The sequence below is a fragment of the Buteo buteo genome, chromosome 7, assembly GCF_964188355.1.
Source record: "Buteo buteo chromosome 7, bButBut1.hap1.1, whole genome shotgun sequence".
Lineage (NCBI taxonomy): Eukaryota > Metazoa > Chordata > Aves > Accipitriformes > Accipitridae > Buteo > Buteo buteo.
In genome coordinates this window covers 36,620,105-36,639,359 of record NC_134177.1, presented here as the reverse complement: position 1 = coordinate 36,639,359, position 19,255 = coordinate 36,620,105, and the positions used below count along the sequence as shown (strand labels likewise).

Genomic DNA, 19,255 nt, shown 5'->3' with positions numbered 1-19,255 from the left:
CACATTCTGAAATTCCTGATCTACCGCAGAACTGCAGCTCGCACTCAGATGTAAAGTCATTGCTAGTCCTCTTAAAAATCTGATGTCTGCGAAACAAACCTTGCTCATCGTTTCAGTAATGATGATGCAGTGGCAGTGCAAGCCTGCACTGACGGGAGAGGGCTGACAAGCTGCTTTGGGCACCGTCAGCCCTGCCTGCTGCTTCTGGTGTTGGCTGCAGGCTTTTAGCAAGGGGACAAACAGTAAAAGCGTCTCACGTGGTCATTGGCTGAGAGGCAGCAGAGGTCTTTCACTCTAGCTGCACAACAGAAGTGTGGACTGCCTGGCCTCTGCTTGCTTTTGCTGAACAAGGAATCACAAGCTGGGAGAAATAGTTGGCACCCTTCTGTCTGGAATACTGTTCCAATTCTTGAATAGGGAGTGGGATAGGAATCTTTCCATTTGTCCCCTACATTAAAGGTTTCATCTTGGGCTCTCATTGAAGCTGACATGCTCTTTCATGAGTGCTTCCCTTTCCACAGTGCTTTGTAGCAATGAGGAGTAAGTCCTGGAGTGCCCTGCCCACCAGGTCTGTTGCTGTCTGCTTTGGGAGGAAAGGTGTCTACATCCCCAGCAGTGTAATCCCATGGACAGCTCATGGTTTCAACCTCAGATATGGGATATTTTCAATTCTTTGTCTCCCATTCCTCCCACCTGTGTACTGAGCCCAAAGAAAGACAAACTGAGGAATGGTCTTTGGGTTATGTGCTCTGAAATCCTTGGTACTTCTCCAGAATATCCCTGGTAATCTTGGCTATATCTAAAGTGGAATAACACCAGCAAAGCTCTGTGTGTGTTTGTGTGTGTGTGTGCCAGAAGCTGATCAGCTGCAGTGGCAGCTTCTTTGTGTGTGTGCATTTGTGTGTGTGTATAAAGGGTGTGTGTTTGTGTGTCTAAGGTTGGGTGCTTAAATGCTTTGTTGCATTATGTTAATTCCTCGGCAGTGCAATCAAATTCATGTCGTAATTAAAGCTGTCAGTTGGAAGGCAAGCCAATCGCCAAGAAAACACAGCATAACAAATGAAGTGAAATGATTCTGCGTGTAGCTATACAATGCTTCGCCAGGCATGAAATTAAATAAGTAATTTGATGTTGACATCAGAAATTGAAATGATACCCACTGTTCGTTCATTCAGTCAGACCTGCATAAACAATAGCCAGAACAAATATGTACAACACAGTCTTTCTCCCCACCCAGCTCTCCAAGTAATGCACAATATATATGCAAAATGGGTATAACTCTGCCTTCAAGACCTCAAGGATGTAATTTTCTTTGGTACACAATAAACTAATGCTTACACGAGGGTTACTACATTTTTGCTCCTGGGCCAAAAGTTCTTCTCTTTAAGAAAGGAGGGGGGGGGGTGGTGGAAAGCAGAAGGAAAATAACAAAACCAAAACCCTGTTAATTTTAAGCAAGCAACTTGCATTTTGCTGATGGGCACCTGATGCAGGCTTCTGCTGGTGGTTGTGTGAATATCAAATAGTATATCTAATGTCGAATTTTGCAAAGGGTTTTGGAAAGTGAAACCATTACCTCTATTATAGGCACACTTTATATAAGAGATGTAGAACCATCCAGTGCAGGATCACGACTCAGCATGGGCTTGTAAAGATGCTGCATACACAGTATCACATTCATCAGTTGGTACCAAGGCTGGGCACTGGGTAGTAGGATCCTTTCGCTATTGGGAGTTATCAAAAAAGGTGAGAAGCTGTCTTCTTGCATAGCCCTTGCTTCAGCCTATATGCTCTGTCAACACACAGTTCACGACACAGCTGACTTAGTCATTCATGCATGTGCAATACAGTCTTTCTTACTTCAATTAAAAAGAGTTTGCAAACTGTACTATCCATATGCAGCATGCAATGTGTGAAGGGCTGTAATTCCATCCAGCAAACTCAAATTCCCTAAAAATGCACAGTTGTTTCTTTTCAGTGAAAGTCATTTGACTGCTATGTTTCGACTGTCCTCCCATAGCCATTGCAGCATTGCTTTTGAAGGAATGGAAATATTCAGTGGGAAATATTTTGTTTGCTTATTCTTTTTTCTTCCTTTTTATTGTTTTGTTTTGATACTCGGTCTTTCCAAAACTTGGAATAAAAAGCAGAGAAAAATTACACACAGATGCAGAATGCAAACTTTGGAGCTTTCAGCCTGTAAAGTAAGTTTTAAAAATTGTGAGTGAAAGAGTGGGACTCGATTGGCATCTGTACATAGGTTAAACAAAAGTGGTTATAATGATTGCACATGTTGTACTTTGTGGGTAGATCTCTAGCTTAAATTAAAAGAATTTAAATGGCATGAAGCAGATAGCAGAATGAGTAAAGTGAAAGGCAGTATGTATGATGTGCTTTACCAGGAAAGCTGGTGTGTGTGCTGAAATGCACTATCTACGAGGTGTTGCAGAGCTGCAGTGGCTCACAAAACCGTTGTACATGGCCCATGAGGGGGACTTTCTAGCTGGAAACAGTAGCTGGGCTGTGTGATGACTGGAGCTGTGGCGGTTACCAGGTTATTCCCATCTGCGTGGTCAGGGGGACGTAGAGGAGAGCAGAGCAGTGGGGCTGAGCCCAGGGCCTCATGGCAATGTGTTCCCAAATCTGCACTGCCCATTCCTCTGCACCACAGCGTGGTGCTGCTGCAGAGGCACTTCCAGGGACATTGTCATTGGTACCACGTGGCTCTTGATGCGGATGGTAGTGGCAGAAGGAGCTTGAGGCCCCAGAGCAGCAAGAGTGGGGCTAGAAGGACTTAAGAATGTATGTATTTCTGTGGAGCTCGCCTTGCATGCTGATAACCAAATCTGTAGACTGCAGATCTCGAGTCCTTTAGTAGCTGCAACATAGAAGATAGAGAGTATTAAGGGGCAGGAACCATATACCTTCCAAATTTCCGTAGCAGTTTTGTTTGTTCTTATAAGATGTCCCAGCAGAGTTTGTTGATTTTGGAATATTGGTACCCTGATGACTACCAAGGTGACTTCCTCTTGCTAAGTCTTTAACTTCTAATGTCTTAAACCAGAAGGTCTTCACCTATATGTACATAACCTCTCTAAACCTCTCTTTTTAGTACTGCTTTGGTGATCTCACAGTAATATTCTGATTATTTGCGAGAAATTTTATTTTTAATTTTAAATTTCTTGGCACAATCTATTTCTGCTGTGCCGAGTTCAGTAAAAAAATACCATAAGCCCCTTGTGGGGTTTTATTTTCTTTTATATCAGTGCTGCACTCCATGATCAGAAATTGAGATAATTTGTTGTTAGGTTTCCCTGCAATGTTGTCTCAGAACAGGGATGACAGTGATGCAAATTCTGTGTGTTTCCAATGGTTTGCCAAGGCCGGTTGGAGCCGCTGTGCAGTTCCTGGTAATCACTGAGCTGTGTCATTATTGAAAGTGAGCTTGTGCTAAGGAACAGAAACAGGAATTGAGCTATAGGTGTTAAAGAGTGGTCATCCGGACTACCCACTGCTCACCAGAGAATTATCTTCTGTGTTTTGCTTCCTTATCCATTGACTAGCCTTGAAGTGTTTCAGGTGATAGATAGGGCTGTAGTGTTGGGAACTGTTCACCCTTTAATGTAACAGCCAGTGACCTGGATTAGGACTGAGATGTTTAGGTCTCTCACCATGTCTCTAAGAGAACCTGCTGTGTAATCCCCATTGCTTAGATGAAAAACTAATGAAACAAACCCCTTTATCTCCTTAATTCCTGTGAATGTAGAGGTTGTGATCGTGTCCCACTTAAACTGAATTTCATGATGGTTTTTTAAGCATTTAAACCTTTTGATTATTTTCCATGGTAGTTATATTAGTTTAATTATTTTTATGGGTTTGAGTTTTGAAATCTATTTCACGCTGTAGATATTTGTTGTTTGCTTTTCCTTTTCTTTTTAAATCCTTGGTTTGTCAAACAATGCGGACATCCAAATGGGAAATTGTAGTGACTGCATCCTCCAGGAAATGGTACATTGACTGAAGCGGCTTCTCTGTGCCCACGCGTTCTTTACATTTCAGACTACTAATTATGTTTACAAAATGTCTCATTTTAGAAAAGCACTATGTGTGTACTAACCAGGGCCTTTCGGGAATAAATTGGCAAACAGGTCATAGACTGAAAAAGTCATCCAAACCCACCGGGCTTTTTGTTTTGAAGTCAGTCTACGTTTTTTTCTTTTCTCCCTCCCGCCTGCCCCTTTGTGGCCACAAAGCTGAGTAGCTGGAGTCCAGGGCATTGAATGTCAGCATGTCAGGGAGGCTGGTTGATGAGTGTCTGTTTAGTCTCAGTGCAGGGCGAAATGCCATCATTAATTCATTACCCAGCTGCCTGTCAAATAAATTGGCAATTACGTCCACCGCAGAAGCTTGGAATTCAGTAAATAGCACGTTACCATCTCCGAGTCGTTGAGAGATGTAAAGGGAAAAATTAAGCAACACCGTGTTTGTTTCAGTAGCAGATGACAAGGGGCAGCACATTGGTGCTGTGATGTAGTGATGAAAAGCTTGGAAAGGGCTGGTAATGAGCTATGTGGATTGGAACGTGTTAAAAACCATCACTGATTTTCCACTTTGTCTTTGTGTTTTATTGCAGAGCTCAGCTCCTTCCAGCTTGGGAACAGGCTACTTTGTAAGTGTATCTCAACTTTAACACATGTGCCTCTGAACAGCATAGCATTGCTCCTGAAACAAAAGTGCCTTATTATATGGAAACAAGAATAAATACCTAATCTCAGTCTGCCCAATAGGTTAACTTACCTTTTTCTATTTTTTCCTCCACAAATGCATTGTAAGTAATGTTTCAGACATGGTGGTCAATGTTTTCCTGAACTAATCAGGTGTCATATTAATTACTACATAAATTCCAACAGTCTTTAATTTACACAATTATAGCAAATAAAATGAACCATGGATTTGCCAGCTCTCTACTCTGAGATGGTAGGATCTTGTTTTCGCTTTGTACCAATTCTCATTGATTCAGAGACTTTAAAGAGTCCATTACGGCAGTCTTGTCTCATCTCCTGTGTGCCACAGTCCAGAGAACATGACACAGTGACTTCTACCTGTTGGTTAAAAGCCCCATGTCTCACAGATGATCTTGGAAAATGCAGCTGTAATTGCATTTATGCTAGGTGTACATTTTATGTCATGAGAAGAGGATCAGGCACCAGCTGGTTTGATAATTGATCAGTCTTTTTTTGTTATTTATTTGCATGCCCCTTTATTGATTTGACAGTCTATATTCATACCTTTCTATCTGTTTATTGCCACGTTCATCAACACACCTTTTACTTGCACAGATAAGTTTCGGAGTAAAAAATATTTTCCAGTCAATCCAATGAACTGTTTATTTTCCAAGATTTGTATTTAAATTGCTCATATCCTGTTTCACTTTAACTTTTGCTATATTCTCCAAGCATGTCTTTTCTGCCTTTTTAATATCTGTAGGAGAAATAGAGCATTATGTATATCCAAAAACAGGTGGGTAAAATGCAGTGAGACTTTTTCTGTAGTGTTGCTCTATATAGTTAACAGTATAATCAAAGCCTGCTTCTATCTTTTCATCAGACTCTGGGGAAAACTATATAGTATTCAATTACATGAAGGAAAAACTTTGTTGCTCTCTTGTCAGATTCCCAGAGAGTAATTTTCTTTCCTTAGTACATGGTGAAATTCAGTCTTTTTTCATAGAGGTCTGTGATCCTATAAGAAAGTTATGGGATTAAACTGTGTACGTGTGACCTCACATGTAAAGTGTAAAATGCAAGCAAAAAAATTGCTTAATACCTGGAGAAATGCCATGTCCTGCTGGATTTACATTGGACTTCTGCACAAACTGAATGTTCGTACTTCTGCCAGTGGTAACGTCTGAAAAGAGCGTTATCGATTGAAAAAGTTTTGTGGTGGTTTTTCTAGTTATACCAAAGCTCAAATCAGTGTAAGGTAAGTTGTGAAACAGGATAAAACTGGTTTCCTTTTTTCAGCATTTCCCCCATTTTGTGTCATATGTATTTTTAAGAGGGAAAGGATAAAGGGAAAAATAATATCAAATGGCTCAATGTTTATTTTGCATTCAGACTAAAACTTGAATGTCTCTCCATAGTTTAGAGTGAATTGCTTGCCTTTGGGTGCTTAAAACTCAAATTGTATGAACATATACAGACATGCTCTGGAATGGGACAAATATAATATGGGATGGAAGTCTTTAACATGTATAAATAAGCCTTGTTCTCCTTATGGCGAGAGCTGAATATGCATGGTTTAAGAACAATGTTCAGCTTCATCTTTAGGAAGCAGAGGTAACAGAAGAAAAGCCATCTGCTGTTCTCTTGCACCATACTGTCTGTGGGTTGGTCCAGTAAAGTGAAAATCTGGAAGGTGTCAACATCTCCAGCAAAAAGCTTGAAAGTTTCCAGTTCTCCTGAGTTAGGGATTTAGTAACAAGACGAAGCTTGACATCTTCTAGTGCCAATGTATTGGCCCTTTAAATCATACTAATTTGGATCTGTGTAGGTGTGGGAGACATCCCTTATTAGGTTCCATTAATATGGTATATTTAACTGCACTGTTTCTTATGTGTATAGTCATGGTAATAAGGTTTCTTTAACTTTCTTTTTCTTTCTTCATTAATAGCCGAGTAGATAGAAAATGTCCTTCAGTTTCTATCTTAAAGTCATTTTTACACTTACACAGTCTGGGATGAAATGTGGAGGGTTTTTCCTCCCTTTTCACTTTGGAAAATTGTTTTTAGGATTATCTTGCTTATTGTTTTAAAAAAGTCCATACCCTTATTAACTTACATGGGGCAAATAAAACCCAGATGTGCTTTGCGGTACCAGACAATGAGAAAAATGCTCCAGAATGATCCAATTAGCATGTGTTTCTGATAAATGTAATTATTGTATTATCAAAGTGCAAAAGAATATGCACTTGAATTGACTTCTTTTTTCCAAAGCTTTTAACTAGAAAAGACTGTAGGTTTTGTGTTTAGTGTTAACCCAGAACATGAAAACAAGGGTCATTGGTCTCAAATAAAACAAAAATAGGTTTTAGTTTAATAGATGATAATAAACCTTTTGCCTGTGGATCAATAGGTGTTGTACTTTGGACTGTGAAATATTACATACTGTAGCGCACCAAAGGAAACATAGGCAACCAGGTAAGTTAAAATGGACTAACGGTAGATTCCAAGCACATCTACTACAGAAAGCAGAAATACAGATGTCAGGTTTTCTTCAGAAATAAATGAACACTGAGGTATGGATTAAGTAGCTTACATTTGCTGTTTAAATCCAAGTATTAATGGAATCTCTGCGTGTTTAGGCCATGTTACCTAGGATGTATGTAATGGAGATAATACTTGTTGGGCTTGGAATCAACTTTAAGAACCGTGCTTATGCCAGGCACTCGGGTTTGATGGGTGGTGGGTCATGTGTCTGCAGTGTTTGTGGATGCTGTGCATGCTACAGCAAAGCAAAAATTACTTTTGGATCCTTTATTCTATTCAGAGCCTCCTGAGGTTACTGGGTGTTTAAAGAAACGTTTATAAACCTGACACTTCCCAGTAATACAAAATCATTTTTCTAATATATGTATGATATATGTATGTTCTAATATATGTATGTTCCATCCTAGTAATTCATTATGCACTTCCAGTAGTAGTGGTGAAGGCTGAAATCCTACCTAGTTTTATGCTATAACTAGGTAAATTTCTGAATGGCAATGTTGGAGACTGGATTCTTATGCTCTTGTTGCCTCTGTTAGTGCTTCTTGAAAAGCAGTAGGTAAAGGAAAAATGCACATGCCCTTGAGAGGCATTCATACTGCCTGTTTTGACGACCCACCTTTGCTATGAAGTCAATGGAAAGGGGTAGGAATCTCCATCAAGTTATTCAGCCTAACACATACCTAAGCGGGATGATCAGAACTGCCATTGATTAAACAGAGTTTCTAATTAGGTGCCTTCAGCAAAGCTTGACACATGCGAATAACCGCTAAATCTGTCTGAAAGTTGTTGAGGAGTTCTGAGAACCTCTGCAAGTTTTCTTTTCAGTTAGGAACAACTTAATCTTCTGCTTCTTTCACAAGTACTAGTATGTTCTGTAGATTTTGATGAAAAGCCATTTTCATCGTTGTTGGAATCTGTTTCACCTGTCTTGGCACTCCTTGTCAGAGTGGGTGCTTTCCTATCCTTTTTACATATTATTAAATCAATAGTCAGAAAAGAAGAGGCAGAGGTAAAAAACATTCAAATTGTCCTGTAAGCCTTTTGTACTGGCCTGACTATTGTTTTCTATGGGATCAGTCCAGTCTATGATTGGTGCCTGTGAAAAAAGATTTGAACGTGCTGTTAATATTGGTGCACCCTACTTCCTGGAAAATCTCCCAGTTGTCTTCAATAGTTTTTGCATTGCAAATTGTCACTGTCTCTCATCAAAGATAGATTATAAAGTAGGTTACATCTCATCGAGAAGTCAGATCAGATAACTGGAAAGTAGTTAGAATTTTAGTAAAAAACCCCACCTTTTTAGCTTTAAAAGAAAATTTATTTGAATTTGAATTATGTGAGTTTTTAACTTTGTCCAGCTGGCTATGATTTCAGGAGGTTGAGAGAGATGTTTTAGAATACGATTGGGCTTTGAATAATAGTAAAAGCTTTTTCTCCTATCTGACTACAAGGAATGATTTTTGCTAGTTTTCTTTGCCTATCTCGCACCCAGCCAAATTCACATTAAAGGAGGTAGTTCACTGGTTTGTGACACAAAACAGAACAGAAATAAAAACCTAAATAACCAAGTATTTTATTTTTAAATGACAAACCAAATTCCCAAGATTGCCAGGTTCTTTGGCAATTGTACAGTTTCTCTGTCGATGGCAACCTGTTTCCATTTCTTGCATTGGTCTGCTTCTGAAGTCTTTGTGGCAATATCTGAGGGTTTTCTGTTCCTTTCTTTTAATGCTTATTTTTGGTTAGCAGGTTTTTCTCCTCAAAAAGAGTGTTTGTGGATTTTTCAGAGCTGAATAGAATTTGGTAATAAGCTGATGATGTAAATAATATGGGGAAGGGAGAAAGAAACACTTCTTTTCCAAACAATGCTCTTGCTCCACCTTAAAAAAAGGAAGAAAAATGAAAACTGTGATTTGCACATGGGCTGGTGACTCAGACAAACATAAATCGTGAGCGTATTCCCAAAGGCTCTAGCTAATCAGTTGTGCTATCCAATTTGGCCCTGAGTGGGTTCAGTTCAGCAGATGTTTGCGTAGTTACAGCATGCCACTGGGACACTGTGTTGTGCAATGTTGCATTACATTACTCAGAGCTCTAAAAACTCATCCCAAAGAGAATAAGTGGAGCACCAGCAGTATTAGTATAGACATGATGGAAAACCAGTATTTGGCCTAGATAAGGCCAGCTATTTCACTATGCAATAGGACGGATTTTCACCTGAGATGCTACCTTACAGAAGAAATGTGGAATTACTTATACCACCACATTCTCCGGGCTCATATTCTCAGATAGCCCTTAAAACCAGTAGATTTTCCTTCATTGCCTGGTCTATATGCAATGGCAGCGATCCTAAGTAGCCTATGTTTTTTTCTTTGAGGTGGTCAAGTTTGTGATGTTGACTCTCTTCAGGTGGGCATATTTTAAGAGATTCCATTCTAGCAGAGTACAGTAAGACCTGTTAGTTTCCACAGGAGAGAAACAGATTGGATCAAAAGTATCATTTCAAAGAGGCTTAATAAATTGAACCAGCTAATGTTACAGAAGAAATATAATACTTTACTCCACATTGTGTACACAGTGATGTTGATAAATAAGGAGTTGTTGTGCTTTCAGGTAGGTTAAGTTGCTCAGTTATTGTGCTTGACTTTAGAAGCCAAACATTTAAATGTATTATGCTTATGTAAAACTGCGTATCCATCTGAGATACTATAAGGTCTACAGAAGCACTACAGCAGTGGCTGTTTGGATGGCACCACACTTAATAAACTGTTATGTCCCCTGTGAATACAGTTGAAAAGACAATCCTTGTTATCCTGTGTTTGGCACTATAAATCATTGCTAACAAATCCTAATTTGCTTAGTAGGGCAATGAATGATCTCCAATTTTCTCTACTGTAATTAGTTTTACCAACTATTGTTGTGAACAGTATACTGAAATCCATTTTAGCTCCACTTCAAAATCTCCATGTACCCATTCTTTGCAGAAGTGAAGCTGACAACAGAGGTTATGAATCGTCTGATAGTAAATTCAGATTCAAGAAAAGTGGACAAAATCCCCCGTAGAAATCTTTCTGTGGGTCATAATTACCTATTAGTATTTGCGGACCTCAGCGGAGCAGATTTGGTGTGGAGCAGCGAGACCTGGAAACCCTGGTGTTTCTTTACCTGAAATCTTTTAGGTGTTGTCTTTTGTTTTCCAGGAGCCATTGAAAATACAGTTTATTGTAGCAGCTGCTGTAAGGGAGGCATCATCATTGCCAACTAAATACATTATGTGTAATAAAATCTACCCCAGGTCTATTAATTTTAGCATTTATAAACTGTAGTGCTGTTCCTAGGGAGAAATGAGACTCATTAAAGAGTTTGCTAACAATATGACCATCAAAGCAAGAAGAACAGCAAAAGCAGGCATATGTATATTTTCAGCATCCTACTAATCATGAGGAGAATAGCTGAAGCAAAACAACTGTTTTTGGAGAACAAAACTGTGTATTTTTCTAGAGGTTAAGAAAAACTCACATTATTAATTCAATAATTCAGGAAAGTTTAGGCAAACAGAATAAATTACCTGGGCTGGAATTCGGTCAAGACAGGTCTTGACTCAGACTGTTTTGAACAGAGATGATGGTCTGAGTTATTTTTGCAGCCCTTCTGAATGGTATTTCTTCATACATTGTAGAACCCTGCCCTTAGTGCATGCTCATGCTTTTTTAATAAAATGCTTTGAATTCAAAATACCATTCTTCTTTGAATTGGGTGAAACTATATTGCCCAAATCTTAAATAAGGAAAAAAAGGCACAGCAGCAGTTTCTTATCCAACTAAGCAGAACTGAGATCAGATTTCAGAATTTCAGGTCTTTCAGGTTTGCTCCCTCATTGCTGAAACACAGATTTTCATCCTCTGTCTGAACAGTGCGACGATTAATTTCTTTAGGACAAAACCCAGATACATTTGGTGATTCCAGAGACGATGTCCCCAAGGAGTTATCACTTAGATTGAGCAGTGCTGAGCTAGAGTGCACTTCTTGGCTGTCTTGGGAGGCGTTTGCTCTCCTTCTTGCCCAAGCCCACTCCTGCTTCAGTTATTAGAATTGAGCAGTTCTGTGCTATCTGTGTAATACCTTTGGCTCAGTTTTGCCCTTTTGTGTGGTTCCTGTGGTTTTTTTTCTGGCATGGTGTTATATTTAGTGCTCTTGCATTTCTTCGCCAAATGTTTTGAGCTTGTTAGTTAGTCCCTTTTCCTTCTGTTTCTATGTATAGTTCTCCACTTACCTTGCTGGAGCCATCTTTTTCCCAAGGATAACAAGTGTGATGGAGACGGTGTAAAGAAAGAAAGGAAGGGAAGAAGAAAGAAAGGGAGAAAGGAAGGAAATAAGAAATTTTATGTATTTGAAGGGGTGATATGAAAATCTTCATTATTTGCCAGAAGGGTCTTTAACTTTTGTTAATGGCAGAATAGTGTTGCAAGTGGTTGGTAGATAGCTTCATTTACAGTTTAAAAACCTTGAGGCATACTCAGTACATGTTTTTGATGGTATTTCAAGTGAACTTCCTTAATAATTTTTTTTCCAAGAAAAATAAATTTAGAAAAATCAAGACATGATAATATATAAGCGAATTTTTAATTTTATAATTTCCTCTTCTGGAGATCATAAGATTTGTATAAGTAGCAGAAAGACTTAAGATTTGCTGTCAGTCTAAATTCGGTCTCTAATGCCCCATGTTACATGTAGCTCATGTTTTGCTTATCAACTCTTGCAAAGCAAAAGAATTTTTGTGTGTGTGTGTTCCCCCTATTTTTCTCTTTCTCTTTCCCATAACATGTGACTCAAATTGCAAATGTGAACCCTTATAATAAAGAGTTGCTTCACTGATTGCTAAGCATGCATTATGGTGCTTTTAAGCTCATTTCAGGTCATCGTACTGCAAATTAGTTTGATTGCAAGCAGTTAAGCTGTCATATACAAAGCCTTCATCTTCCAAGGGTCTCAGTTTCGTATCATTAAAAGAGAATGCTCAATAGCATTGAATGTATTTGTTGTATGTTTAATATTTGGGAGGAAAGATGGCATTGGGTCTCTAGAGGAGATTCTGTATCATTTCATGAAAAGAGAAGGCACATGCAATCTCTGAGTGCTTCATTGATAGTCCTGGTTTTGTGTCATATTTAAAGGTAGTTGACCATGTTCTGCATGAAACAAGAGCCAGTTTGCTCCTGTTACTGAAGTTTTGAAGTTGGTGCAATTTTTTGGTAACCCAAGTAGGAAGAGCAACACTGAACTGTTTCCAACGCAGGTTATCTGCTGGTGTTATTGTTTGTGGTGAGATTTTACTCAGAAGAATACAAAATTAACATTGTCTCCTATATGCATTTAAAATAAATGGAAAACCCTGCAAGATTTCTGCATTATGTAACATGAGAAATAACACACTTTTGTGCAAAAAGAAGGGATTATGGCAAAAAGCATTATGGTATAAAGGACTTAAAAAGATAAAATCTGATGAGTTCCCTGAAAAAAGGGTTTGTGGTGGTGATTGTTTGGGTCAACGCTGTGCTGGAGACACCAAAATGTTGAGTGCTGTGCTGAGATTGCATGAAAGTTCATCTTGCTATCAAGCATGGGAGCTGTGTGCCATTCAGGTCTGCCTTGCAGAGATGAAATGCAGAGCTGCTGTGTAAACTTGGTGACCTTGGAAATCAGCAGTACTGTCATTTGACTGACTGATAGGATTACTCTGGGGAAAGAGAGTGCAAAAGCCTCTAAGGAAATAGGAATATGCAATATGGATGGATTAACAATGAAGAGAAGCCATGCGATGGTATTATTTTGATGTGAGCTTCCATGGACTTTTCATTTTGGCATTTTCTGAAGAAATACTGTCTGTCCCTCACCGTCTCATATTTTGGAAGAATACATTTACCAATTTAGGCTACATCATATTGTTTAATGTTTTAAACGATAGATCTTTTTCTTCTTGTGAAACTTACAGGTAAAGAAATACTGGTATAGTTAGGTAGGGAAAACACTCCCTTAATACTGCAGGCCCTCAGTTCCAAAACTTGCCCAAAGTATGACATGTTCCTATGTGAATGATTAGTGTTATGGTAAATATTAGTATATTCTTCTTTTGAGTCACTTGGAGGGATAGTAGGATTGTACCTGAAGCAGAGAACACATCTCCTGATTGCAAGAATTAAGGCTGAATTTCACAGAAAAGAGTCCAATCCTCTTTCTCAGCCTTTTATGTCAGAACTCAAAATTGCTGTCTGATAAAATGTAGGACACCAGATTGAATTACTTCATTGAACCACTGCTGTCCCCTGTTAATGGTAATTGCACGGATATAGCGGTCTTTCTTGGCAACATCTCAGATATTTACCTCCCACTGTTTTTCAATTCAAACCTTTGATGAAAATATTCCCAGTACTTCTTTAAAGCAGACACCCAACTGTCTTTCTTGACAAAGGCAAGGTCTTTAAATCAGATCCTGACAATTTGTGACACAGCAGTCTATCTAAATCACCTTTTACCTATGTCTCCCTGTCATTTCCTAAAAAAAAAAGTGTCCATCAGAGGAAGGTTGCTGAAGGTTTGGTGCTCAGAGAGTGTGTGTGTGTGTGGCAGCATGGATCTGGAAGATTTGTGTGTTTGTTTCCGTGGAAGTAATTAGATGAAGGCTTGTAAAGTTGCAATGCATGCTGTAATGGTTCGTTATAAATATTTGGGGGTACTTTGTCCGTACGAAAAACATTATTAGGTTATGTTGTTGTCAGACCATTAGGAAGTGAAGGTTTTTTGGTGGCTTTTCCTTTAGCAAAGGTAAATCTGTTTAAAAAAAAAAATAGGGCAAATGTTTTGTTCTTTGCTGCACCTGAGGGTTAATGTGCATTCAGCTGAAGTAGCTTATTCACCTCCTGAAATCTCATCTTACTTGATGTTCTGAACTCTCCCTCCCACAGAGAGATGTGGATGCCACATCCACCATTTGCTCTAGCAAATGCTGCTGTTTCAAGCCATCTTGCATCATGAGAGTAGTCCTTTGACTCATGCAATCAGATCAGTGCTGTTTTCATTACTGGGGAGTTTGCTGTCTAGCTTTGCTGCAAGATGGCGACCATTCACTGGTGCTAGAGGGTTTTCCAACAGATCTCTTTGCATTACTGAGTATGCTTTTGGTACAAACTCAAGGTTGGCATATAATATCAGTGGAGTTGGCCATATTGTGTAGCATCACTGTAAAAGAATTTCTAGGAAAAATCAGTGAAAATCACTTGCTTGTGAATTAAGAGAAAGTAATTTGTATGAGTCTTTATTATGAATGTTTTAGCTGTTCATTTTATTCAATGACCTGTATAACAGTGTTCTTCAGCATAGAGACAGTGCCTACCTGTGCATTTGCATAGTACATTGGGTAAATAGATTTCTAGCTATTATTGTAATAGAACTTGTTATTATTAATAGCATTGACTAATTGCTTCACCTTAGCAGATGAAAAGAGATTGTTGTTAAATGGCAGAGTAGACACCAGCTATAATAAAAGATCATGAGACAACTTCATTATCAAAGTGTTAATCTTTGCCAAGGAGGATGTGTCTGTCAGAAGTGGTGATGAAAGATGAGCTTGGAGGGGAAAAAATGACTGTTCTACCCTGCGCAAGTTCATGTGCCCGTCTGGTTCAGAGAGTGAAGTTTATGTTTGGAGTGGCATCACTGTAGCACATGCTGGCACTTGTGCTATTTGGAAATGAAAGAAGCTTTTCAAATGAAGGGCTGGACTGTTGGGTATACCAGTGAATGCAAGAGGAATATGTTGCAGTTTCAAGGAAGCATTTCTGATGCCAAATGGAAGGGTTTTCATGGTGCACAGTTGAAAGAAAAGATGGAAATAAAAGAAAGGGATTTAAGATTTTTGAAACACTTTAAAAAATTTTCCTAGAAGAGATACTCTTGCAATTTTGAGTTCCCTCTGCTGTGATGAGAAATGGAGAAGGGAAGAGAACTGCTGCCTCTTCTCCTGCTTCCATGCTTACCTTTTGATTTCTCAGGTGGCTTCTGAAGATGGAAATAACTAAGTTCAGACAAACAGTTTAATGGCATTGCCACACTTACTGTATCCAGATTCCACTTTCTTTTCTTTGATGAAATACGACATTAAAGGTAATAATTGAAGTATTTGTACTACTAGTAGCAGCAGCCCCAGAAATGTTTCCAACTGCAGCCCCTGTTTCCGTAGACAAGCGCACACACACACAGAGGTTGGAGAACTGGTGGCACAGATGCTGGGAAAAGGAATGTGTTTTGGGGCTCTCTGAAAGGCTCTGATGTGAGCTAGTCCATCTGCAGAGAGATCACTTACACCTGGTGATAAGCCATGCTCCTCTTCTCTCTTCCTGCCTCCTCCGCAATATTAACATCTGGCTTGCAGGATTGTTTCCACCTTGGAGTGGCAGCTGTGTCAGAGGCAATGTGCTCTCACAGCAGAGAACGGAAGCACAAGCAAACCTGAACCCCATGCTGGCAAATCCATGCAGGCACCTTCTGAAAGCACTATGTCTTCTGCTGTGTGCTTAGAGTTGCCAGCTTGGAAGAGGCAGCCGTGAAGCCTGGTATGCTGTTAAACACCACCGAGGACTTGTTTGCTCCCTCCCCATTCCCCCTTCCCCACTGAACACAAACTGTGAGAAGTCCAAGAACTGCTGCGGTGCCAACAAGAGCAAAATTACTCGCAGCTGGTGAATGCCACCTGCTCCTGCCGAACTTCAGCCAAAACAGTTTCCTCCCCGGAGTGCCCTGGAGTGGGGAATCCAAAAGCTGTTCAGAGCAGGGCGATATTTAATGTGGATAGGGAAAAGACATTGCAATTCTTGCTTGAGAGCAGAGCGTGTTACGTAGGAGGTCTCTAGTACTAATGGCTGTCTCTCCTTTCCCTTTCCAAGCTTCCTCAAATCACCCCTTTTGCATTCTTCCAGCATGTTGCTTATGAATATTAATTCAGCCCTCTCTCCCTTTATATGCCATCCTTTTTGCCCATCCAAGCTAATGCAAATTTAATGTTGTTTAAAAAAAAAAAAAAAAAAAAAGTCCTGCAAATGATCGCAAGAGCAGAGCATCTTCCTTGAAGGCTCTCTGATGTATTAATGCAATGACATCTGGTGACATTGTATTTTCTTCAGCGGTAGAAGCACTCCTTGACCCTGAGAAAGGAAAAGAAACACCCTTCCTTGTGATTCCCACTGTGTTTCTTAATAGCCTTCCTCATTCATCCCTAGCGTCATTTGTTTACCCAATGTTTCCCAGTAGTTTGCACATTATTTTATGGTTTGGGTTTACTAAGTACCTTTTGCATGCTTAAATTACCTGTGGTATAGAAACAGTAAATAAAAGGACAACATCATTATGAATTCATAGCAAGAGGCCACTTAGCAGCCCTCTGATCACCATATTCTTTCTTACAGAGTACTTCATTGGTTCAAAGGGCTTTGTTCTGATTGAATCGGTAGAAGTTTTGTTGTATTTACCTAGAAGACCATCACTGTCCAATTGTCTACATTTATTTAAAGGAAGGATTTGAGGAACATTGTTGTTGAGTTGACCTGCTAACAGTTTTATCAAGTTTGTGCTTGGCTTTAGGCACAGGGAGCTCAGTGAGATGTCTTATACAACATGCACTTGCTTAGGTACCTTTCAGAGTCAAAGCCTGTTTATTAATTTTGTTGGTTGTATCATCATTAGTCATTGCTTCTAGCTTTCATTTTTACAGTTGAGTTCCCAATGTTTCTTTCTTCTTTCCTCTGCTTTGCTGTCATTGTCTGATTTTCATTAACCTGCTATGAATTTGCCCTTCCTTCATTTCTTGACTCAGTCATAAAGTCCTTTTTCTTGCCTATCTGCAGGACATGCCTGGAGTGATAATAACTAAGTCCTCTTTATTATTTCTTGAAAATACCATCTAGGATGTTTATCTGAAGGTAAGTTTGCTGCAACTTGTTTAAAATGATAAAGCAAGCTTCAGACAGCATCTGAGATAGCTATGATACTCATGCTGTCATACACATGTCTTACTTGCATATATAATTTCAGATATGAAACTAATCATATTATTCTTTTGCTATTGGTAGCCTTGTTTCCTAAAACTTCTCCAGGTCCTCTCTAGAGACCTTCATGAATGGAGTCCTCCACCTGATGTTAATGATGAATATGTATGTGAACAGTTGAAACACGGGGTTTTTTGAGAAGTGGTAATCCCTAGAAATTCCACTGACAACCTATTCTGTTTCTTCCGTCTTTTTCTTCCTCATTCCACATTGCCAGGAAATTTGTTGTTTCTGATATAGGATACCCCTTTGGAGGAACTACTCATTTCCTTTCTGTGGATACCCCAGAGGAATATGAAATGCTTGTTCCCTATAAAAGGATGATTGTGCTGCCTAAAAGCGTATAGAAAGGCAGCACGGCAAAAATAGGTCGCAACCATTATCTAGAGGTCATTGCATCAAAAATCCCTTTTGCAGTTTTCACTTGAAAAACAGCTTCCCTGACTCAGGTCTGTTTCTCTCCTGTGTTTCTGTGTTCATGCTTTCCACAATGCTTAGGGCCTAAATAGGGATGTGTTTTCCCCTTTCTTTTTTCAATTTTTCTGTCAGCTGACTGTGTTCATATAGCTAGAGAGCAGTAAAGTATTTCAACTATTGACTGCTGCATCTAAAGTAGATTAAATTAGTGTTTATTTAACTTTTTACTGCTGACTTACAAAATTACTTTTAGTCTGGTTTGGATATATAACTTCTTCTATTAATTTATTGCCGTGCTCTGGTTTGATTGCTTTTTTGCAGTGGTATCAAATTGTATGCTACTTTATTATTTTCTCCAAGATGCGCTCTTGATTAAGTCTATGTTGGATATTTATACCACCAAGAGGGATACTACTTAGAAATTCAGTTTCTTAATAAATACCTATTTTTCAAGCTCATACTTCTCTGAATTAAGGTGACTTCATTTAACTTTAGTTAATAACACTTTGTTTCATGAAGCTTTTGCATATACATTGGAAGACAATATTTTCCTGCATCATGAATCACGCATATGGCATAGGTGATACAAGATCAAAGGGAAGATGATTTTGGGATGATGTGCAAAGCATATTGGTTTAAATTTCTATATAGTACCAGAATGATTTCTATTTTGGTACTATGGCAGGATCTCAGTAAGAGGCTAAGAGTTCTTTTCATTAGTTTCTATATATGTACATTAACAGTCCTTGTCTCAAAAAGCTCCTAACTGAAGTTAACTTTGAAGTTTGTGATAAAAAAAAAAAAAAGTAAACCACTGGAGAGGAAAGGCTATCACACAAAAATAATATGTTTAAATGACCAAGTGATCTTAAAAATTAGAAGCCAGTTCCCAGTTGCTGTCTGTAGCCATTAGTCAATGTGTTTACGGATATGAAAAGGCACAGGATTAAAAAGAAAAAGTGCACAAGTCTAGTGCCAGAGTTTCAAGATTTGTGTTGACCAGTCTATTTCCATTGGCTTCACCAGAGCTGTGCCAGGTTAGTCCAACTGATGACCTGCTCTGTCTTACTTAGCAAGTAATAATGCAGTCACTAGATGTGTAGGGACTGACATACTTCACAAATCATATTTTTCTGTGTAACTTCCTAGTAAAGTACTTACTTTTGGTTGGTTTTGGTGGTTTATTCTTTGCTTGTTTTGCTCTAGGAGTTTATACACAGCAAAACCAGTGTTTTCGTGTGCTCTTAAATTTGTTTCTTAGCTTAGCCCATTACAGTTGGTCTTTCTTTACACCAAAAACTGATCCAAATAATTGTAATTCTTCTTGAGACACACCATTTTTTGAACTGGTCCTATTTCCTAGGTGCTAATTTTTTGAAAGAAATAATGATGTATTACTATAAAGTCTTGAGCATGCATGTGAATCTTGTGGATGTGTCCTTTAGCCGTGTCAGCCGTAGCTGCTCTTGCCATC

At 39.0% G+C, this 19,255-nt stretch overlaps 1 protein-coding gene across 4 annotated transcripts in view; it reads left to right on the top strand.

Moving 5' to 3' along the window:
* Positions 1-19,255, top strand: part of AUTS2 (activator of transcription and developmental regulator AUTS2) — an 801,167-nt gene that overhangs the window by 364,641 nt on the left and 417,271 nt on the right. For all 4 annotated transcript variants that reach the window (XM_075032435.1, XM_075032436.1, XM_075032434.1 and 1 more), the window contains exon 4: positions 4,634-4,669. In XM_075032435.1, the coding sequence (XP_074888536.1) occupies positions 4,634-4,669 (36 nt within the window). The remainder of the gene's footprint in view (positions 1-4,633; positions 4,670-19,255) is intronic.